The following is a 24,224-nucleotide window of genomic DNA, read 5'->3' on the forward strand; positions in this document are numbered from 1 at the left end:
AATAATAATAACAACAAAAAAGTCAAAGTCTTCATGGGTCAACTGTCTCTGAGTTAGAAGTCATAAAATATAAAGCACACAGATGATAGGCATTTTTTTCTCTACCGGTAACAGGACACAAAGTAGAGTTCGGGGGTCAGGCAAGCACTGGGATCCAGGCTCTCCTTGGAATCAATGGGTGGCACTGGGTTTAACCTCACCGAACCTTGGCTCTGTAAATGGGATTACTAAAGGCAACCACCTCTCTGGTCTTTTGTGAGGATAAAACAAGAAAGCATACCCGAGGTGTTTAGCGTGACCCTTGGCCTGTAACTTGTTCTTAGTCAATGTGGTACTGCACCTGGAAAGTCTAGAGGTCAGGCTAAGTCAGTCATGACAGAAAAATGTAATGTGGGAATTTGTACAAATCCCTTTGATTGTCACTTTCCTAAATCTGGAGGGTTCACAACACGAGGCTGTTGTCAGTGGATGGCTGTAGGAGGGCCAAGTCCTTGATCAGCACAGGTTCTGATGGGGGCGGCTGTTGGGTTGAGTGAGGACCAATCAGTGCATCCTCACACCTGCAGGACTAAGGGAGAGAGATGCAGTGACTGGTACACCACCCATGACTGTGGGAATAGCTCCTGAGAGATTGTCAACGTGCATATGCTAAATATCAAGGAGGTACAGGGAGATCAAGTGATATGCTTGGGGTCACCCATAGACAAGTCTCAGTCCTGATCTGTGTGACACACTGCCTCCCTCCCCCGCCCCCCCCCCCCCGAAAGGCAGCCTATGCATTGCTAAGGCAGAAATGCTCTGATGGATTCTGTGTATTGTTGAAAGAGAGGAGCAAGCGCGGCTTACCGCAGCAGAAGTTCCTCCTTGTTGCACCACCAAACACAGCAGAGGTTTCAGGGTGATGAAAAGTCTGCTTTCAGAAGGAGCCATTCCTCAAGCCATGAGGATGAAGAGACACCCCCCCACACACACACACACCCTGTAGTAACGACTCACTGAGCTCAGCCCTACCCAGTCTAGGATATTACCAACCAGAATTGCGAAGGCAGAGGCACATTTTCCCAGGACTTTACAAACATGACCCTATTAATCCACTCAATACCCGGGTGAGATAGGTAGTTGAGAGTCATTATTATTCGCGCTTTCAAAGTAGGACATCTGAAGCCACAAGAGATGACGCGGTTAGTCTGAGGTCAAACAGTGAAGCAGGGACAGACCTGGGAAGGAAACAATTATCTTCTGAAATTCAATCGAATGCACAGGCTTTTCACCAGGACCTCTACGGGTACAGCTGGCTGGATTTGTATGGGTTGGTTGCTTTAATATCCAAAATGACACCAGGTTTTTTTTTTTCCTAAAGCATTGTCAGAAAACAAAACAAAGAAACAGGCTAATTCCCCCACATAGTGCCTTACCCAAATGGCCATCTTCTCTACCTAGGTCCGCAGGGCTTTATCTCACTTGTGTGATGTCAGAGGATAGAGGCCCGGGAGACAGAGAACCCCTGCTTGTGGGTTCCTCCCTCCAGCCCTCACATCTATTTTATTTGAAAACAGGGGTCTTTCTCCTTCTCCCTCCTCCCCCTCATTTTTCCTCTCTTTCTCCCTTCTCACTCAAAAACATTTTATTTACTTTTTTGAGAATTTCATATCATATATTTTGAGCATAGTCTTTCTCCTCCCCAACTCCTCTCATACCTTCTCCCTACCCACCAAACCTCATATTCTTTCTCTTTTTTAAAGATAAAAACTAAAACCAAAATCAAACCAAAAATACAACACACACACACACACAAACACACACACACACACACACACACACACACACACACATACACACGATGGAATCTGGTTTGTGTTGACTATCTACCCTTGAGCATAACACCTCCCTTGGAGTGTGCTTGATGACACCCAATGGCACTCTTCTCCCAGTGGCTATACACTGCAAGCAGCTCCTTGGCTACGGGTGGGATTTTTACATCCACCTCCCCTTCTCAGAGCTGGGATTTTGTCTGGGTTGAACCTGTGTGGGCCTTGTGTGTGCTGTCCCAGTGTCTTTGAGTTCATATGTCTTATCAGTCCTGCTATGTCTGGAAGACGCTGTTTCCTTGGAGCCAACCATCAACTCTGGCTCCTGCATTCTTTCCACTTTCTCTCCCACGTAGATCCCTGAGTCTTGTGGGGGAGAGGTTTGATAAAGACGGCTCTCACTCTCTGCACCTTGTCTGGTGTGAGTCTCTGTCAATGACTAAGTCCTACAGAAAGAAGCTTCTTTGCTGAGGTTTGGTCAATGCAATGACTTGGAAGTTCTGGTTGAAACTCCAGGCTTAGAGTCTGAGCAGTCCCAAGATATGGTATTTCTAAATAGCCCAAACTGACTTCAACTAGTGATCAGCCTGCTCCAGCCCCTTGAATGCTGGGGTTACAGGATTAAACTTGCAAGCTATGTTTTTTTTCTATGAGGGGTATGTATTTGCATGTGTACATGCATGCATGCATGGTGTATATGTACTTGTATGTGAAGGTCAGAGGTCAACCTTGGGTGTTACTTATTCTTATTCTTCAGGACCACCTTGATTTTTTAGTTGATTTTGCAATTTCTCAGATGTTGAAACAGAAAAGATGAACATAAACTATTTTCAAATTGTATAAAATCTAGAATCCACCTATTCATCTTTGGGCTCTACTTCAGTCTTTAAATACTCTTTAGTCTTGGGGATGTACAGTATTGACAGTAGATGACATTGTAAGGCCCAGGCGAGGAGAAGAGAAGATTTCTGAGTGAGCCAGGAGGAAGTGCTGCTTCAAGCAAGCATTCCCAAGGGCGTACACACAGGAAGTTGGCCATGGCCAATTGTAATGCTCATGGTCTGCACAGACCCTGGCCCCCCAAATGCCCAGAATGATTTTTCCCTTTTTCTGATTACTTCAATCTTTATGACTCAATATACAACCAACCATTCTGTTATGATTTTGTCCAGTTTGGGATAAAGTGAGATTTCAATGAACTCATTTCTATTGGGGGAGGGGGAAATAGAGTGCCATTTCATTCACGTGGTGGGAGACTGTGCCTTTATAAGTGGACACATGCTATCCTCCATGGCTTGTCTTCAGATTTCATGGTGGTCACTCCAGGATCTGTTGAAATTTCAGCTTCTTTGAATTCTCCCATGCCTCCACAACTTCTTAAAGTGCCAGGGGTCCTCCAATATGTCACCCTAAAAAAATGTCTACTTCTGTCCCTATCACTTTCTTACCCCTCTCTGGTTTTGCGAGACAAAAAAATAAAATAAAATAAAACAAAATAAAAATTAAAAAAAAAAATGAAGCCCACGAGTGCATAGAAATGCTAGGAAGAAAACAAGTTTCTAGCTTATACAGCACGGCCATTGGCTTCTGTCCAGGAAATGAAACTCTGGGGAAATCCTGAAGCAGGATGATGCCTTCCCTGTAGACCTCTACCTCCTTTTCTTCTAAACTAACAAGGATGGACAGAAGCCAGATCATCACCAGACAGGGGTTGGGACCCAAGATCAGCACCTTGCCAAGGATTCTCTTGAGCACTAGCTTGTGTAAAGGGTGCCACACATTACAGTACCGTGCGCGAGCAGCTACGCTTGGAACCTCGTTAGCTCCTAGACTCAGGGAAACCGTATCGGGCAATCTATCACAGACTATGGCTGCTGGTACTGATTGCCAAGCAACCCAGGGCTAATCCTACAGATGCGCGAACATCTGTGTGGAAGAAAAGAAAATGTGAAGTGCCTTGCAATGTGAGCAGCACCCCCCCACCCCCCGCCCCACTGTCAGGCCCACCACCATTTCCCCGCTAAGCAACCCCACATTTCTTATCATGTGAGTCAAGCAGATTTCTCTGCTTCTTTCAACCTCAGTGCTTTATTGTCCCAAATCCTCGCTCTTGACTTGAGTTCATGTGTTCCGTGGAAGCACAAGTGGTAATTACACAAGTCTTTCCTTCCCTGTCATTGGCAACAGTCACCAGGGAAATTTACAGCCCCCAATATCCAGATCTGGAAACTGGTTATTAAGCATGGTTGAAGAAAGCCCTGACGTGGCAAATGGCAAAGTGAACAAGCGCCAGCTCAGGCAGCTCTTGGGAGAGAATGGCTGGGAGGGAGCCAGTGGCCAGCAACGTAATTTCATTACATGCTTATTATTTATGATATATTACTGCTAATAATAGGTACTATCTCCATTTTGCTCATGACCTACCATTGTAGCTGGCATTGTGTTAAGTGTTCATTTGGTCATCTTCTTATTACTTTTTTTTTTTTTGTAATAAAACAAACTTCTAGGCCTGAGTGATAATTTTAGGATGAGGGGGGAAAAACAGCAGCTACTCGGCAGGCCAATGCTGACTTGTTTGGCATGCAGTAGAGTTGGAATTCTAAAGAGGGTTGTAAACTCAGGCCCACTCAACTGCTGGCAGGCAACATACTGGGTGGGCTTGGCCAGGTGTCAAATTCTAGAGGACAGTGGGGACAATGGAGGGATGGTCATTGCTTCCCACACTCTTAGACTCTGGGCCCTCCATGACTGTTCTTTCCAAAACTATTTTTCAAATAATTTATTTTGAGACAATTTCAAACTCACTGAAAAGCTGGGCAAGTACAAAACCAGCATGTACATGTCCCCCCCCCCCCTTAGCACGCCACTACGTCAGCTGCATAGGCTCTTTCTCTTTTATGTCAGTGTATATGAATCCATTATTGTCATTTTCCCTGAACCATGGAACCACAAGCTACAAAACACTCTAAATTCTCCAGCAGACATTTCTCCTAAGCAAGAACATCTCCGTATCGTGGTAACTTCCGAATAAAGAAACCATCTCCATACCGCACTGCCACGCAATCTTCAGGTCCTCTTCAAATTTTGATGAGTCTCAACAGGTGGACCACTGTCCCAGGGAGAATCACACTGTGGTAGTGTCTCTTTAGTTCTGTTTAATCTGGACAGTCCCTCGGGTTTTCAAGTACTGAGGACTGAACCTAGGGTCCCTATCTATCAGGCTATAGGAAGACACAGCCTCTGCCTTAATGCCTAAGCCCTCAAGCTGTAAGACTCTACAGGCCAAACAAGAAATGCTTGAAGCTTAGGCTTACTCCCTGGTTTTCTGGACTTCTGTGATGTGAAAATTGGTGCATACTGGCATTAACACTTCTTAGGGTAGGCAAACCTTTGAAATGAGGGAGAACATTCACAGAAGGTACATAAGCATATTGGTTAGTAAATTGCCACAAACTAAACCTAACTTTGCAAATAATTTCCAGGCTAAGAATTCAAATTCTTATGCCCACTGGTGAATCTTGTCTTTTTCTGAGCTTTATTTGATTAGAATCAGACAGAAGGTTCTTTTCTGTGCAGGGTTATGTTAGGGCACATGGCAGCAGTTTCCTCTACAGAGCTCTTGCTCTCAAGTCAACTACTTGCTACAGGCCCCCTGATGGTGGATAGATGCCTCCGTAGCTGCCTAGCAACTAAGCAAGAAGATGCCCTACTCCAAGCACAGCCCTAACTCCGATGATGAGCCTTCCTTCTTACTGCTAACTTGATGGCTGGTGGCTAGCAGTTACATTGTTCCTGTAGGCTCTGAGCAGAACAGAGGCTACATTCAGTTATAATGTGGCATACTTCTCTCAAAGCAAGTGCAAAAACAAATAGCTACACAGTAGAGACTCCAGAGAAGCCATCTGGCTTGCCAATCTCAGGCTGTTTAACTGAGCTGTAGTCTTCTTTGGGAGTCAACATCTAATGTAATGTAGTTTTGCTATGAGCTCTTCTCTTTATCTTAAGCATTTGCTTGCCTGCCAGCACCCATTTCTTGTTCTTATTTGGGGCTGTGTATTTTTCTTCCTTTTCAATAAGTCTGGGCCTTCAGCAGGGGACTCCATTCTTAGCAAGAAAAATAATGAGGCTCTCACCATCACAGAGGAGTATAATATCCGAGTCCTTACCTGTAGGGCTGAGGGTACCCAGGGATATACATGTGTCTATGCATTTGTTTAGATTATATAGCCCAGGCTGGTCTTGAGCTCACTAACTCCCTGCCGCAACACACTACTCACTGTAGTTACAGGTACACACCACAATGCTCACATATTTTTATTTATGGTATTTTTCTTTTCTTGTCTGCTGTATGTAAAGGGCACATCCTTGCAAAATAACAAAAAGCCCTAACAAATATTGAGCCAAATAAATGCCCATCTCTTTTTCCACAAAGACAGAGCCACAGCATCCTCATACACAGTGAAGCACACTAAGATCTATGCCCCTGAGTCTTTCCTAAGGGAAGTTACAGTGTTGTGACAGGCATCACCTACTTTTAAACTAGGAATTCTGCACTTGGAAAGGGATCTAGTCTTCCTCATGTTGGCCCTTTCTGTCATAAATGCTCCCATAATCTAAGTGGGGAGATGAGCCTGGAGAGAGCAGGTGTGCTTCTCTCCGAAAGGGAAAACTCAGCCAAGCCACGAAGCTGTTGATCAAAGGGTTTTGCTCCTAAAAACTGGGATTTAAAAAAAAATCCTCTAGCTACTGCACCTTCCACATTGTCACCAGAACATTCTCAGGTAGGGAGTTCATCATTTAACCCTGTACCTTGCACGTGTGGTACATATGTATGTTCATGTGGGTGTGCAAGGACCTGTGTGGAGGCCACAGGTTACCCCCAGGCATCTTCCTCTCTACCAACAAGAAAGGGCAGAACAGTGGCTCCAGTGAGATGCACAAGTCAACAGTTGCCTCTAACTTCTCCAACTAGGAAGAAGTGAGAAGGATTCTTCAAAACCTCCAGAAAGAGCATGGCCTTGCCAACACCTTGGTTTCAGACAACCAGCAAGCACCGAAAGGCGACAATCTTGGTTTTTAGGTACCCAGGTTATGTTAGCTGTAGAAACTCTAAAAAAAAAAAACTATTAACACAGAGATGAAGAAAAGCCAAGACTGAGATTAGGACCATCCATTGACAGGATAGTAAAAGCTCTACTACTCAAAGTTGTCTGGAAATGGAAGAAGCTGCTGCAGACGGTACAGGAGCCTGGTATCTGAAAGCCAGTGGAAGCGGTCACCAGTGATGACAACTCTCTTATTACAGAATTTGAACTGCAGAACTAATAAGAGCTAATAAGAACTACTAGGGTTTTTTGTTTATTTTTTTTCCAAGTAGGGTCTCTCACTGAATGCAGAGCTCACAGACAGCTAGAAATGCTGGGCAGCAAGACCTGAGATGCTCCTGTTTCTGCTTTCCACTGCTGGCGTTAAGGTGCCCTAACACCCGACTTTTCACATGGTTTCTAGGGATCTAAACTCAGGTCCCCGTGCTTACACAGCCATTTCCCAAGGCCCTAATTCAATACTTTAAAAAGCCCAAAGCGGTGGGAGGACGAGAGTGACCTTGGTGGTAAAAACTGACAATCCCTGGCCTAGCCAAAAGGGCAAGGCCAATATCCCCAGTGTTAAGCCATGTTGCAAGTACGGCCCCTCCTTGATAAGCTGTGCTAAGGATGGCCGCTTATCAACTCTGTGGCCTTCCTCCCAATAGCTAAGCCTGCACAACAGAGAGCAGCCAAACCTCTGCAGAAAGCACCCTACAGTATCCCCGATTAGTGACCTCCGGAGAAGCCAAGGTCATAAAGACAAGGACGCTGTGAGTGCTTCTCAGTGATGGGAACGTAAATGGCAGCACAGCAATTAAATGCAGCTTGGTGCCCTGGATGAAAACGGGAAAGCGGCACAAGGATAACGCCAAGCGACTCTGAATTAAGTTTGCACTTCGATGCAAGGAATGGCAGATGTGTCACTAATTTATCATCTTAACAGCCAAAAAAGCCTGTGGGCATGGGGCCATGGGTGAGCTCTGTGTAATGGGCTCAAATTGGTCTCTTACAAATCCTGAACTGCTGCGGGAGCTTGCTAGAAGCCAGAGACCAAGGAAGACTCTAGAAGCAGTCTGTGGGTAGGCCTTGTTAGATATTCCCTTGGGGATAATTTTGAAGCCTTCCAAATGAGGAAAAAGTGGGATCCTTGGCTTAGGTTTAGGAATTCTTGTTGAGCATTGTCAGGTTCTCTTTGGGATAGAGTGATTTGACTTGGGGCTCAGTGTACCCCTCCTAAGCAAGGGCTCTTGCTAGCACTGGGACCTTGGAGGCATGGGGAACCCCGAGGTAATGCACACCAGCTCCCTGGGATTTTTTTCACTAGTCTATAAAATGGGATCATAAAAGCACCTGCTTTATGGGATTGTGGTGAGGATGAAACACTCACACGTCATAGCATTTAGTATGAAATGACACTAAATAAATACTCTACAAGTACTGCAGCTGGTCATCTCTGTGAGTGCACTTGTGTCAGTGATGTGAAATGTGGGGCACGTTACACACACCGTCAGAGCAGTACTTACCTCTCAGAGCTGTTGCCATGGTGGGTGAGAACAGGTGCTCTGAAACCACGGGTTGCACAGCCCCGCTCCTAGCAAACCCTCAGTGTGGTCCAGTTATTCACTTCCCAGGTGTACTCACCACCAGTAGGGCTGCAGTTCCGGATGGAGCACCAGGCTCTCCTCTCTGGTCTTCTGTAAGAGCAGTTCACAGACCCTAGAGGCAATCATGGGAGACTTGCAGACCCAGACCACAAGTGTGCCCAAGTCTAGTCTGTGAGGCCCCATGGAGCTGGGGATTCAGAGTGCCCTGCAAATCTGCATCCAGTCCATGAACATGCGGGCTTCCTCACCCCAGGGGCTGGGCTTCTTGATTAAGACATAGGGGTTCCTGCTGGCCAGCCAGACTATAACCGGTTCAGTAAGTCCGTGATGTAATAATTCTTGCCTGACATAAGTTCTCTTTCTACAAAAAGACAATAAAGTGCCAAGGACAAGCAAGGCCCTCTAATATACCTGACTGTCAGGGAAGTCAAGCCCATGAGCCCAAAGTGCAGAGGCCAGAGATGTTTTCTGTGTTGTCAAGGATTACCTGGAGAAAGACCTCGGTCCCCTTTTCTCCTCCCCAAACAGCCCAGGGACATACAGTCATTGATTTTTCCTGCCTCATTTTCTCATCTCTCTTTCCTAGAATGGAATGCATGTTTCCCCATTAGAAACTTCCTTCCCCTAAGCAATAGAGTGGTCAGCCCCACAGCCCCACACTCTCAGCTCCTCCAAAAAAGGAGGATTCAAGATCCAAACAGAGCTAAGGTGAATATGTGTCCTTTTTGGAAGCATCTGTGGATATTAAAACTAATCCCCCCCCCCCAATTTTCAGAGATACCTTTACCACCAAGGGGGAGAGCTCTGCAGTGACTAAAGCCACTAGCACAGTGAGGAACACAAAAGAAGGGGAGGTGAGAGGGAGGAGGAGTAGGAAAGATGGGAAAATGGGGGGAGGGGGTGAGAATAAGGGAAATGGAGAGGAAAGGAGAAGGGGGAGATAGTCTCCATGATCTAACTTCCTGATCTGAACCCACACGACCAGCTATCCATCGAGGAAGATTTTTGTCTTAGCCTTTCCAGTTAAGGAAGACAATGCCTTCCTTTGCCCCCACTCTCTTCTCTCTCTCTCTCTCTCTCTCTCTCTCTCTCTCTCTCTCTCTCTCTCTCTCACTCTCTCTCCCTCTCTCCCTCTCTTCTTTCTTCTTTTTGCCCGTGTGTTCTTCAAATGGTAACCAATGGCTCCCAAACAGTTAAAAATCATCACACAGTGTACTTGCAAGTGATGGGATAAACTCACTTCAGAAAGAAACAAGGTTTATTTGATTAATATAAATAAGACAACCAGCACAAAGTACTCCTCATATGCATGATGACAAAGTTATGAGCTGTACATTCCTTGCACATGGTATTTCTACTAGACACAAGGTTACAATGACTGGCTGATACATGCCCATTGGTAGTTTCGAGGGTTCCTTAATTTTATTTTTTTAATGTATTTTTTTCATATCGATGTCCATAATCACATGGATCAATATCACAACCCACATGCCACTCACTTGAAGAAATATTACAAGAAGCACTATCAAACAAGGGCCTTGGGGAATTAGATACACAGACCCCTGGCAGCATTCAAACGGCACTCTACACAAAAACACTGCGGCTAGAGCTTATGTCAATACGTTTGAGGTCTCATCATAAACACTGCTTAAAAAGTAAAACCCACTTTCAGATGAAAGTTGACACGCTGTTAACGTGCATACTCAATACACAAAATCATTAAATACAAAATTGAGACGGTATATAGAAATCAAATGGGGTATAAATACAAGCCTGCTTTTGCACAAAGTAAGACTTAGACCAACTTCTCCTAAATGTTAGCCCAAACTTTTTTTGTTTGTTTGTTTAATTTCAACTACACTATGATTAGAAGGGAACCTGCTAGAGTTTGCACAAAGGAAATATCTTCTGAACATCACAGTGTTTGTTGTAAACCCAGACACTATTTTCAATATGTGAAGAGGGATACTTTTTTTGTAGCCCCAAAACTTCAGAGAATATTACACAAAATGGAAAAGGATGATTTGATAGATACAATTTGAGTTTTTCAGGAACCAAATGATATGCTTGCATGAAAGTAAGGTCAATAATACTTTCAACCAACAAAAGTGGGGCAAAAAAAAAAAAAAAAAAAACAACAACAAAAAAAAAAACAACCAAACAAAAAAATCCCCAAACATTAGCTGTGACAAAATTGGCACATATGTAGAAATAGCTAGCTACACATGGTTGATCACTTTGTTTGCTACTTCAAGGACCCCCTCTACCATCCTGGCTTCTCCTACTTTGCATTTCAAGTATTTAGTTGCAGAGTTCAGGTCTGGACCTGGTAGTTGGAGGCTGTGAGGATTTTTCTGAGGACACCCAAACCATACCCGGGTGTGGGCTTGGGTTTTCATTGCAACACTCTGCCAAAATGTACTAAATAAACTTGCAAAGAACTCTGCTCCCTTCTCTAACAAAGATCTAGATCCCTTTGATAGTTAAAGGACAAACTCTTTAAACATGAATGTATTTGGATCATTTATGTAGTAACACGGAAGCTTTGCACAGTTCGCTATTTACTGACAAGAATGAAACCCGAAGCAAGAAACCTGCTTGAATATATTACTCCCGACGCACCGGGGATAAAGGGTGCGGCTCAAGGACAGTTTCCTTTGCCCAGCAAATAAGGGGTTTGTCTTTTAAATATCTCTATGGCTCATGAAGAGAGGTCCAGAGTTAATTGCACCAACATTTTGGAAAGTAATAATGGTTAGATTCAATGCAAGATTTCAGCAGCTTCTGCTTAGAATCCTTTCCGCAGCAGCAAAGAAAAGACAACTGTATTTATTAAGGCCACTCATGCTTAAATTCACTGTTTGTCCTTTAGGAATGCAGGTGGGAGGGTTTCTCCCATTGACAAGAAAATGGGGCAATACAAGAGCTGCACATTTGCCAGGTTCAGTTGTGTGTTTTTACGACAGTGAAACGACTAATAACTTTTAATCTTCAGAGGAAGCAACAGGAGGTGAGTTCTCCTTAGTGCCTTGTCACTGTATGCAAAAGACCTTGGACTGTGGTCCTTGTCCCTGGCATGTGCTTTAAGATAGCGACTCTGTATCCACACACAGGTTGTATAACGCTATTTACAGACATACAGCTTTTGTGATTGTTCTTCATTCATCAGTGTTTTCATGTTTGATGCTGAAAATGATTTGGAATCCACGGTGGAGATATTTTCTTAAAACAAAAACAGAACAAAACAAAACAAAACAAAAGAACCAATGAGAAATGGCCCTTCATTTACAGAAGACCCAAGCTCACACTGCTTGCACAGCATTTGGATCTTGAAACATGAATGAATCTCAGCTTTGTCATGGAGACCTGCATGTATGAGAAGGAGAAGAGCCCGAGGCCAGGGCATGTCCCAGCCGTGGGGTTCAAGGAGCATGTGGAGTGCATATGCAGGGGCCTCAGGCTTTTGTCACTCTCCGGTACATGAACAGGACAATAAAATTATGAATGACCAATTTAGATGTGCCATGCACTGTCAGAGACACACACCATGTTCTCATAAGGCGATTTCTTGGCAAGTTTTTAGTGGTTTAAAAAAATTGATTTCATTTCCAACCTGGCCCAGAGGTAATAACTGATAATACCATCAAAATGTGGTTCCTTGACCGACATATTAAAGAAATAGAGGAGGGTAAAGGCTCTCAATTTTTGGTCTTTTGGTTTCTTTGTCAAATACTCCATGCACCATGGTATACAAACACCACCAGCAGCACTCAGCAAGTTTGTATTGTCTGATAATCTAATGTGTTAGGACCACTTAGACTGACCAGCAGGATAACGGGCGATGGAGCTAGCTGCCCAACAGATGCCGAATCCACATTTTGAATCCCATGCAGCGCCAACGTATCCATGAGGCAAAGCGACAGAAACGAAACGCTCTTCACACAGCTTTGAGCAGCGACGGTCACTTTGTAGAGGTCCAGATCCTGATAGAAAATGAAGGGGCTGTCATTTCTCTCCTCCTCCATGCCCTTTCTTTTCCATACACCCAAATCTGGAGACACAAGGTGCACAGAATCAGGCAAGGAAGCCAAAGTGAGAATTCTCCTTCCGTTTGGACCTGCTGCTGCAGCCGCTGGTGGACAGTGAAGAGAGCCACGCTGCAGTAGATTATCAGGATATTGCTGCACTGGTGAGCTGTCCTTTTAGTCAACCCTTCTGACAGCTGCAACGAGAAAGTACATGATTTAACACGGAAAGACAGTGGTGGTGATGTCTGCCCTCAGATGGCAGAGGCTCCCCTGCCCTCTGCCCGCCCGACACACGGCCACGCTCTGTGCTTGAAGTCAGCTGGGAATGGAAAGGGAGCAATGGGAAGTGGGGCAGAGGGAAAAGGACAGCTAGAACAGAAAGCTGAACTACAGTCTCACACCGGTGTCTTGAGAAGAGGCCTTTCAAACCACGTCCTGCCCTGTTCACGCATTACCAACAACCATAAAAAAGGGGGTCGTGGTTGTTTTGACACAATCAAATTACACGTCACTCCTTTCTCTCCACATTCTTCTACAGTGGCTGTGGTTTTCCCTTTTAACTCGACTCACAGAGATTAGAATGTTAAAGGCAATCAAAATGCCAAAAGTTTTAACATTCACTTAAAAACAACAACAACAAGAACACATGGCAGCAACAATGTCCAAGAGCTGTAAGGCATGGAAGAACAACTTTAAGTGACTGTTGGAGCTGGCAACTCCATTCATACGTACACAAGCAAAGGAACCCAGAAATCTACACTCAAACAGATCCTTGAACACAAGCACTCCAAATGTCATTATTCACAACGGTCCGAGGTGTCTGCCAACAAATAAGCGGATAAGCAAAACGTGGTGGTGTATATCATACAGCGACTAAAGCTGCAGCTGCGGCCATCTTCTCTGCTCATGATCAATCCTATGTCTGTGTCATTACCGCTCAGAAGCCCTTGGAAAGCTGGGTGTTTCCAATATACAGATATATGGTGCTTAAGTGGTGACTGTGGCAGGGAGGGGAGGCTGCAAGTGCACATGCGTGCAAGCGTGCACACACACACACACACACACACACACACACACACACACTTTACACACTTTTCGTTTCATTTTAATACTTGAGACAGGATCTTGCTTTGTAGCCTGGGGTGACCCAGAATTCATGATTCCTGATTTTTTTTTTTTTTTTTTTGCCTCAGCCTCCCAAGTGCTGGGAATGCAAGTGTGCCCCACCATGGCTTGCACTATACATCATCACTCTTTATATCCACCCTTGTACGTCTGATTTGGCAATTGATCCACAGCTCTGCTCAAGTCCCACCAGCTGATGAGAAAGTCAAAGAGCTCTGCCCAGATAAGCATCAGGGCACCCCTTAAGCAGTGTCAATGGAACGCATGGCTTGGATGAACTCCACTAATTAATTTTTTGAGGACTCTGGTATAATTCTTTTGGGTAAGAAACTTGAATTGGGGCAAAAAAAAAATGACTTTTACAGAGCCAGAAATTTAGGGAGTTTCTAGGGCAGATCATATTACTCACTCTGGCACATGAAGTCTCTGCAAACTTTGTATGAAAATTGTAAGTCTGAGCACGCTTTCTGTTTCATGAGCTGTGCATAGCTCTCATTCTTTGTGTGGTAAGCATCCCTTAATCACCTCTGTAAAGGGCTGACCAATATATTAAAGGGCCACGCAATGAAAAGAGAAAGGGAAGCCTAGGGTAGTAGTAAAGTGCACAGGTTGCTTCCTGTACAGATGGGGACCTAAGTGAATAATAATCACGGTCAGTGTCCAATCTCCTTGATATTCTTCCAAGATAAAGGAGTAGAGAACAATTGTTTATTCAGTTGTGAGATGGGCTTCCAGTTGGGTACCAGGTCGCAGAGCAGAACACAGGTCTCATAATCACAGTGTACTGCTTGTGGAAAGGTAATACTTACTTACCAATAATTAATTATTTATTATCATAATTAATTTTATTTGTTAATTCTGTAATATAAACATAAAAACAAACATATCTATTAATTATTTATTATAATAAAATAATTATCGTTTGAGCCATCCCTGATGGTTCAAATACTGATTTTAAAATGTCAATTAAAAAATAAAGATGCACCAGGTGTGGTAGGGCACGCCTTTAATCCTAGCACTCGGGAGGCAGAGGCAGGCAGATCGCTGTGAGTTCGAGGCCAGCCTGGTCTACAAAGTGAGTCCAGGACAGCCAAGGCTACACAGAGAAACCCTGTCTCGAAAAACAAAACAATAAAAAATTAAAGATGCACAAGACAACAACAAAAACAACAAAACCAAGTGGCATACCTGTTTGACATTTAGTGAGGACCGCCTCAGAGCCCTTACACCAGCTACATCTTCAGCTATGTCTTTTAGGCCCTGTGATGCTTCTTAATTTTTTTCATTGGAAAGACAACAGAAGTAACCACTACCACAGATAGTGTCATAGAACTGTCTTTAACAGTCTACCATGCAAGTATAGTTTGCAAATACAATGAGTTTTTTAAAACGTTGCCACCCTTCAACAAAACAGTTCATGCATCAAGAGGCTCAGGTGAGTCTGCAGGGGAAAAAATCAAACCAAATCAAACCAGACAAGACATTACCAGCAGCTACAAAAAGAGATCATGACTCTTTGAGGGGCAAGTGCGGATGTACGTTTAACACATTTAAAACTGGGATCCAGCCTTCCAGCAATGGGTAGCTGGGCTGATATGCACTGTAAGACTATTCCCAGACTGGCTGATCCCTGCACATGTGGATGCTCCAAGTAGCTGGCCCTAACTTCTCCAGTATCCTCTGGCGAGACCCAGCTCCATCATCTGGGGCAGCAAACATCTCTACTGTGATGGTGATTGCCACTCCAATGCAGAGCTGTTTATATTGTGCCATCTTAGGATGGAGGACCTGTGCACTCCTGGCCAGGCTTCCTCTAGCCTCTGTCTGCCATGAAGCTCTCTCTTTTCTTCCCCCTGGTTTACCCTTTCGCATCACTGTGATGTTCTTCTCCTAATTGTGTCATTTTATCCACATACACTTAGGTCATTTCTCCACTGGATCAATCCCTCTTTACTCTTCATTCTCAGCCTAGATAGTGTACAAGCCAGGAAGTCTCCTGTGTGATACCCCATATTGTGAATCGTCTAGACTCGCCCTACCCAATATGGTAGTGGCTGGCAACATGTGGCCACTGAACACTCAAAACATGTCTACTTCAAATTGAGACATGCGTCAAGTGTGAAATGCATACCAGATTTTGAAGATTTAATATGGAAAAAAAAAGTATGTGCACTACCTCGGGGACAGTTTTTGAGACTGACTTCATGTCCAAACACTTTGGGTGTACTGAATCCGGTAACATACATTGTCCTAAATTCTACCTGTCTCTTACCACTTTAAACATGTGACTACTAGGAAACCCAGCCTCAGAGGTGTGGCTTGCCACTATTTCCGTTGAACACCTACAGCCCAATTTGGTGAGGGCAAGGGCAGGCTGCTCTTGCTCACTCAGCATGCCCAGAGCCTTGTGCGGTGCCTCTTGCATCCCACAGATAGTGAGGAGTGATAAGAGTACAGAGACTTCTAAAGGATCCTCTTGTCCAGCCTCCCTTGAAACAAGCCTTCCAACCTAACCCCTGGGTTTTAGTGTAACGACAGCAGACCGTGATTATGTTAATTCAATTAGGGCTACTAAGCTGTTTGCTTTAAACTAATATTCGAGAAGTCTGCCCAAACAGATTTAGCTTAAGGACAGGGGTCCTTCACTGGTAGAGCTCTTTCTCCTGCTCTTTCTCCTGTCATCCTTACAAAAGAGAAATTCAAGTGTGAAAGCAGCGGGGCCCTCACTGTGTTGAGAGAAGAGACCCATAAGGGTGAGGAATGACACCTTCCTTTACCAGTGGCTCTCAATCTACCCAAAGCTGTGACCCTTTAATACAGCTCCTCACGTTGTGGTGCCTCACAACCATAGAAATATGTCGTTGCTACTTCATAACTGTAATTCTGCTACTGCTATGAATTATAATGTGAAGAATATTTGATGCACGACCCTTGTTAAAAAAAAAAACGGTCATTTGAGCCTCCAAAGGGGTCATGACCCACAGGTTGAGAACCGATGCTTTAGGCCATGACCCTCTCCACAGTTTAGCTGACAGCACGTAAGCAGTAAGATCCTAGGTCCCTACATCCACACGTGAGTGGGATCTGTTGACAACCCAAAGGAGCCTGGGGCCCACTGCTCCAAGAGCCTTCCCCTTCCAAGTCCTCCAAGGGCTGCTTTGAACTGTAAGGAAACCCAACACAGAACTCACAAGAGACCTTCTGGACCCTGGCTGGCGGGAGGCTTTTAGCATACCAAAGCACATGCTGGCATCCAGGCTTTCTCAGCATCGCAAATACCTGTTAGAGAGGCCATGCTGGCATCCTGGCTCCTCTCACCATGCCCCCTACCCAAAGTTCTCCAGCTCAGGAGCTTCCCTCCCTCAGCTTCTCACTAAATAACCCTGGTATTTTAGCCCCACCCCTTCCCTTGTCTTCCTCACCTTCCTTCCTCCCTCATTACCTGCCCCACCCCCACCCACCTACCATGAGGCAGTCCATTCTGCTGGCCATGTTTAGCCTACTTCTTTCTCTCCTGTTCTGGACTCTTCCACATGCCTCTGGCTGTACTGTCCCTCGTATCTACAATGCGGCCTTTCCCCTCAACCATACCTTGGAGCGGTCATGGCCTCGCTTTCTATATGGACCTAGCATAGAGGAGAGCTATGGGGTGATAGATGGATGTTGTTTGTTAGATGCTGTGTCTGCATTAACCTGTTTTGTGGCAACAGAAAACAAACGTGGCACATGGGCAATGTGCCTGGCGCTGGTGACCGTGACAATAAAGGACACAGACAAAGCCTGTGTGCTCAGTGAACATGTACTCTCATCCAGAGACATACATAGGCAGACATACAAACTGACACCTGGAAGAGGTTTTAAATCTTTGTGATCAGGAAGTAACCATTTTATTAATTGATTATGGAAAGCCAGGAAGCAGCTATGTCTGGTTTTAGATGGGGGAAGATGCCTCAACTTTTCTGGTGGAAGAAAAAAGAAAAAGCAGATTGACAGACATCTTATTTACATAATTTGATCTCATTTTCACACCCAAGCAGAAGTAAATACAAATATTTGCAAGTGTACGCACAGCAGACTATTACTGATGTTTATCAACAGAAGGTATTTAATTTGTTTGTCTATTAGAATATGATTTGCATTTTCTGGATATTTTAAAGCAAAGCACACGGAACTGGCATCATATTAGAATGTAAAGCTAGTTTCTCCGTGGGAAGAAAAACACGTATTGGGTGGCACAGCAGCCTGTGGCTGGACTCGAGGTAGGGGCCTGGAGAGATAGGGGACAGTCCAGCGGCACAGCAGGGCGATTCTGGCCCAGGACAGATACCCCATGAGAGCCAGCTATAAATGGGCTTCAGACTGTTTGTCTTTGGAATAAAGACACCTGCCTGGTTATGGCTTTCTTCTCCTGCCCTTTCAGTAGTGATTTGCAGAAACAGGCTGGGAGAAAGGGGTCTTTGGTAAACACAGAAGGGTTAAAGGGGAAACTGTTTAATAACAGTAGTAAAACGCAGGCTATTTTTGACATCTGGGTTAATGTCCACTCCTTTCCATGTGCGTTCCAAATGTGCGCAGTGTGCCCCAGGTACAAAAACAGACAACCATTCACGACAGCCATGGATGCCTTAACGTATTGCACATGGTGCCCACATAAAAGGCCAGCCCCCTGATAGATTAATTAACCATGGCATAGGAGAGGGCTCCTTCAGTGCCTTGGGCATCCTGGAGAAGAGTTCCTTTGAGCGACTGTGCACAGGAAAGCCCAACATAGTCATTTCTGATATATATGTGTGTGTGTGTGTGTGTGTGTGTGTGTGTGTGTGTGTTATATAACTTATCATCTTTTAAAATAGGACAGAATGGGTTTCTCATTTTCTTCAAGAAGAATTATTTATTATTGTTGTGATCAAAGTGGCAAGAAATTATGCTAAATCATTTAATTTTCTTGATAGGAACAAACCACCTTGAAGTCATAATTCAAAAATATGAGTGGAGAGCAACATTTTACCTTGAGAGTGGCCTCCTACAGCTCTACAAGGCAATAAAATGTAACACTTCAGAGCCCAAAGGGCTGTAAGGATGGGGGTAGGGCTGGCTCTCCAGCCCCACTCTGAGGCTGTTAGGATGACTGAGCAGCAGGAGGCAGCCCTGGAAAGACACTGCATTTCATTTCTGCCCTCTTCCTGCTGGGTGTGACTCACCCATATTTTAAAAGAGGGGTTCAGATTGATATTCATCCTATACCTGGAAATGGCCACATAGAGGGCTGTGTCTTCTTAGGATTTATTTCTGTAATTATTACTGTGGTCAGGAATATTAATGGCTGTGTTTAGAGCAGGATGCCTGCTCCAGTATCTCTGATTAATTGTCTCAAAGTCTGAGGGTACCACACATTGACTTGCTTGGGTAGCAGCCCCTCCCTGTGAGGAAACTGGGCTGAGGAGAATTAAGTGTTTGGGTCAAATTCCCTCCTTTGAATCTACATCTTTTTGACTCTTCAGTCTTTTTATTTTTTTTCAAACTTATTAGGCCAGAATTTCTAAAATTTTGGTCTTTGTCTCTTATCTTTCCAGCTTGTATAATCTTTCTCTCACTGGTAGTATCTAATATCTTTTTCTTGTAAACAACCTCTAGATTTATCTATCTATATGTTTTATTATATATTTATATGATTTTATATATATTACATATTATTTCAGAAGGCTTTATGTTAATATTTGAGTGGAACCAACTTTTGCCTACTATACATGTTGATAAGTGCCTGGCAATTGCAACATAAGACCTCACCCCCCCCCAAGTCTGGTGGTCAACACCCTGCCACATGCTAGCCTTGCCGTGGACCACTCCTGATATCCATCAATAGCCTCCCCTTAGAGGGCAGCACCTGATAGGGCCATGCTGGGTGCAATACTTCACTGGCCACCAGCAAGTTCTGGAGCCAACTTGGTTTACATTTGGTGTCAGGGTACTGTAGATTGAGTTACGTCCTTCACAAAAGCAGAGGGTGCTGGGTGTGGTGGCGCATACCTGTGATCCCAGCATTCAAGAGGCAGAGGCAGGGGAATCACTGTGAGTTCGAGGCCAGCCTGGTCTACAAAGCTAGTCCAGGACAGCCAAGGCTACAGAGAAACCCTGTATTGAGAACGAAATAAACAAACAAATACAAATACAAAACAAAACAGAGAACCAAATCAAACCAAAGCGGGGGAGGGAAGAAAGCAGAAGGCAAGAGAAGGAATATGCCAAAGTCCCCCAGTCTGCACCAGTGGGAGGTGTTCACTCTAATCTTTAACACGTTGGTTGAGTAGTAATGAGTTCTGTTGTGATTTTTTTTCTTAAAAGAACAGGTCCTTAGCTGGCCCCCATTTGAAAGACTGTAGCCCAGGGCTCCTCACTCTCAACACTGTGGACATTTGTGGCTGAACAGCTCTTGGCTAAGGGGCGCTGACCTCATTGGAAGATGGCATCTCTCTGTTAGATGCCAATAGCATGTCCGTCCGCATTCCCAGTCATGACTATGAGAAGACTCCAGATATTACTGGAAAAACACAGCTAGCTCCATTGAGGGATCCTTGGGTTAAATGACTGTTATGTACAATATTGGCTGACTGTCGATTTTTAAGCACAGAAATACTTTGGTAGATACGTATGTGCATACATACATTGGCCAATCCATAGAAGATATGAAAAATTTTGCAGAAATAAAGATTTATTTCTATGCTGCTTCATGCTATTTGAGATACAGCTGCCTGGGCTTAAAAGTCCCTGGAAGTGGGTATAACTCGAGTTCTAAAGATAATGAAAACATACAGCCATCTGACATGAAATAGACAGGCTGCCGTGCTGAGATAGCAAGGCACCTAAGACACTTGCTGAGCTAAGTGAAAAGGTAAAATCTAGTTTAAATTTATAGCATTCCTCCAATGTCCCTCTAGGAGTTTGGCATTTCGCCAGGGTTCCTTGTTAAAAATTTGTTAAACGTGTTTGGCATTAACGCAAACACAAAGTGGTCATTTGTTACAAATTCTATTGGAATGCATTCATTTAAGGCAACGAAGTAGTTACTAGAAAAGAAAAAAAAAGTTCATTAAGAACATTTCAAAAACACAATGATGTATGCAGTGTGTAACTGTGGCGCCCCTGTGGCTATATAAATCGCCGACAGAATAACCACACATTGTGTTCGGTTTGAAACTGGAATCTTTTAAACATAACAGATAGAACAAAACCTCGTTTTGTTTGTTGTCAAAACTGGTGTGAGCCTTTCTTTTCTGGACTAGTTTAAATAACCCAGGGTTCGGCATGTCTTTTCTAACATCTCCAAGCAGGAAAACACACAGGTTAAAATAATGCCTTGGGAGTCATCGAGGGGTGCTGCCAATGACATTGGAAATAAGATGCTGATTAGGCAAACAAGACCCCTGTGCTCTGGAGAGAAGGGAACTGTCCCTGGGAATCCTGGAAAAGTCCACTTGGGTGGGGCCATACTTTCTGTGCCCGCCTAGTTGCAGGAACTTATTGCGTTACCCACAGAGGGGAAACCATACACTTTCATCGCTGAGGATGGAATCCTATGTGCAAATATCCTAAGCTTATGTACAGAGCTACCATCTTCCGGCCCCACCCGGGCCTATTCACAACCAAGGCATTTCTATTGAACAATAGCTGCTCCTTGGCTGGCAGTGAGCAGCCCTGAAGCTGAACGGCAGGAGAAAGCGGCCACGGGCCATTCTACAACCCATGGCCCTGTTACATAGCTTTCTGAGGAAGCTAACATGAAACATGTCCTTTCTGGGCCCACTGAAGCTTACTTGTGGGTCTTAAAAGTGAGTTGAAAAGTTAAACGTCCTCAGTAGTCTTCAGAAAGTCTGACTGAACTACTCTAGTTTCTGAATAATAGGACAAGCTATTGGGAAAGTACCCTAGCAACAGGATCCAGATCTTGTAAGACACTGGAATAAGCCCACATCTTGTAAGACACTGGAATAAGCTCCGAGGCCTCTCTGGCTTGGCTTCTCTCTCTCTCTCTCTCTCTCTCTCTCTCTCTCTCTCTCTCTCTCTCTCTCTCTCTCTCTGAGCTTGGTATGACCTGGCTGCCCTCAGAGAGGACAGAGCCAGGATCTTCTGGTCCCAAGCTCTTAAGGCACTCTCCCAGTTCAAGTGTGAATTTAGAGGAAACCTAAAATTCTGTGTGTGGCCCAGATGAGTCTGTTTTTCCATTTCCACGTGCCAAGTAGAACCAAGAAACAAGAGTGAGCAGAAAGAACGTATCTCCAAAAGAGGCAAGAACACAAGAATCAACGTGAAAACACAAAATACCAGAATCCTTCATAGCCCGCTTTCATGTTGTGAGCTTCAAAGTTCATGCCATTTGGAAGACACACACACACACACACACACACACACACACACACACACACACACACACACACTTGACAAAAATATATCTCTATAAAGATATCAAGGCTCCTCCCAGAGTCTCAGAAAGGTCTGTATTCTTGACATACTCTGTAACTGAAAACTCGCTATCTGCATGATAAATCCCCACTCCCTCCTGGAGAGGCTTGCTCTTGAGATGGGGTTTTTCAAACTCAGATGAGGATAAAATAAAACATGTTTTAACTCCCTTACAAAAAGGTTATGTTAGGAGGAGCTTGTCATACATCCGTAAGGGAAACCTTTCTCTAAACTGGATACTACGATGGCTGTCATGTTCAGCAAAGAGATGTTCCATCCTGGTAAGAGGGCTGGGTAAGCATTTTGGAGAATTCAAAATATGAAGGAACAGTTTGCTAGCCTAGGTTTAATGGCCAGAAGTGGCTCAAATGACAAGTGTTTCCAGCAGGATCCTCATGGAGCCACTGATGGCAATTAGTCTCTGGGATTTGAAGGGGCCCTTCCCGCCTTGCTGAGGTGGAATGCCATTTTCTCTTGTGCTGGTGACTAATTAGGGGTCTCGTTTGAAGATCAAGGTTTTGCTGTCCCTGTTTCTTAATAACATGGTTTGCCTGTCGGCCACCTGGGTCCAGGCAAGACTTCCCCCCCCCCCCACCCCCATTCCCCCCTCCCCAAACTACCAAGCCCTGCCTTAGGCCAGAACAAGTGTGGGCAGGAAACCACAGATCCAGCCTTTTGAGCAATTTAACCTCTTCATCACCAACATCTTGCCGTGCTGCACTTGATTGAGCTGCCCTGAGATGAGGAAGCCTGACCTTGTTTCTCAGTCAGGGTGGAAGGCTTGGCTTCAATGCAAAGGAAACCCTTGAAGGTGCACGGGTTCCTGTGTAGTGTGCGTCCTTGATGAAGAAGAAAGAGAGTACCAGTTTGGGGGGGGGGCAGCACTCCAGTTTTCCAGCTGAACAGAAAATCAAGAAGCTCTTTGCGTTGCTTAGAGTGGGGCCATTTCCGGAATGTATATTGGAAGTGACTGGCTAAACCAGGGAGGAGATGGAACGCTGACCTCACCAGTCAAGAGATAGAGAATTTGCATCAGTACCCTCTCTCACCAGGGCCCAGTGGCCATGCAGACTGAGCCTGGGAGAGCCAATACCATCTTTAAGATAGCCAGAGCTGCGGGGTCAAGTTAGCTGCAGAGCACTGAGCCCTAACAACTCGGGCAGAGCACAACCAGGCTGTGAGGTTGGTCCTTTGGCTGTTGACATATGCTAGTCTGGGTAGGTTGTGGTCACTAAGCCCATTAACGTTCCGATGTGGCAACAGCTAATGCAGCAAGTTCAATCTGGTTCTGTTTAATTTCTGACTGTTCACGCAATGCTGCCAGTGATGGCGAGCTGAAGGCAGGCAACGCCACCACCATGAACACAGCCACCATTGTCACCAGTGTGAAATTCACTTTCAAAACTATTCACTTTTGGCAGATAGAAGTTTCACATTTGGTTAATTGGGCTTTGATTTTGATTTACTGTAACAATTGCTTTGTGTTTTCTAAGCAACCACCAAGAGTTTCCTCCAACAAAAGGAAGTAGCCTTCCCTGGGGGAGGAGAGGCTCTTTGGTAGGTGGGAAGGAAAAGAGAAACAAATACAGGCCAGTAACAAGCCAGGGACACAGGCTTTAAGGGTTTTCAGGGTCTCTAAGTGCTAATAATCGTCACCCTCAACGGTTTCAGGAACAGTACAAATGTTATCTCCTGCTGGGGTGTAGAGTTGAAAGTGAAATGCATTCTGGAATAAGCTGCAAAAGCAAACTCACGCTGAATTTTAGATTGTCTATGCGGTTTTTGTGGAAAGCACAAAAGTTAACCCATGTTCCTTTTCCTTTCCTTCTCTTCCTTCCCTTCTCCTTTCCGCCTGTAGGAGTCCTCCCTTTCTCATATGTGTGAGTCCTCCCGTTTCTCTTTTCATATACTAGGAGCCATGCTAAAACACCTCCGATGCCTTGCAACGTGCATCTAGTGGCAGGCCAGCTGTGACTTCAAGCAAATCAGTACAGGGAACATGTGATTACTTAGTTAAAGTTATGCTGCATATCAAAGTTGAGAATGACTCACCCCTCTTCATGCTGGTTTACCTATTCTTTGTCTCCTACCCACCCTCAAGGCAGAAAAAGCACT

At 44.6% G+C, this 24,224-nt stretch overlaps 1 protein-coding gene across 19 annotated transcripts in view; it reads right to left on the minus strand.

Moving 5' to 3' along the window:
* Positions 1 to 9,739: 9,739 nt before the first annotated feature.
* ERC2 (ELKS/RAB6-interacting/CAST family member 2) overlaps positions 9,740 to 24,224 on the minus strand; it is an 869,527-nt gene continuing 855,042 nt past the window's right edge. For 13 of the 19 annotated variants that reach the window (XM_084794830.1, XM_084794838.1, XM_084794840.1 and 10 more), the window contains one exon: positions 9,740 to 12,721. In XM_084794830.1, the coding sequence (XP_084650956.1) occupies positions 12,461 to 12,721 (261 nt within the window). In that variant the 3' untranslated portion in view covers positions 9,740 to 12,460. The remainder of the gene's footprint in view (positions 12,722 to 24,224) is intronic. The other 6 variants (XR_014781666.1, XR_014781667.1, XR_014781668.1 and 3 more) reach the window with 1 other exon arrangement.

The sequence above is a fragment of the Acomys minous genome (assembly GCF_964271855.1).
Source record: "Acomys minous genome assembly, chromosome: 9".
Classification (NCBI taxonomy): Eukaryota; Metazoa; Chordata; class Mammalia; order Rodentia; family Muridae; genus Acomys; species Acomys minous.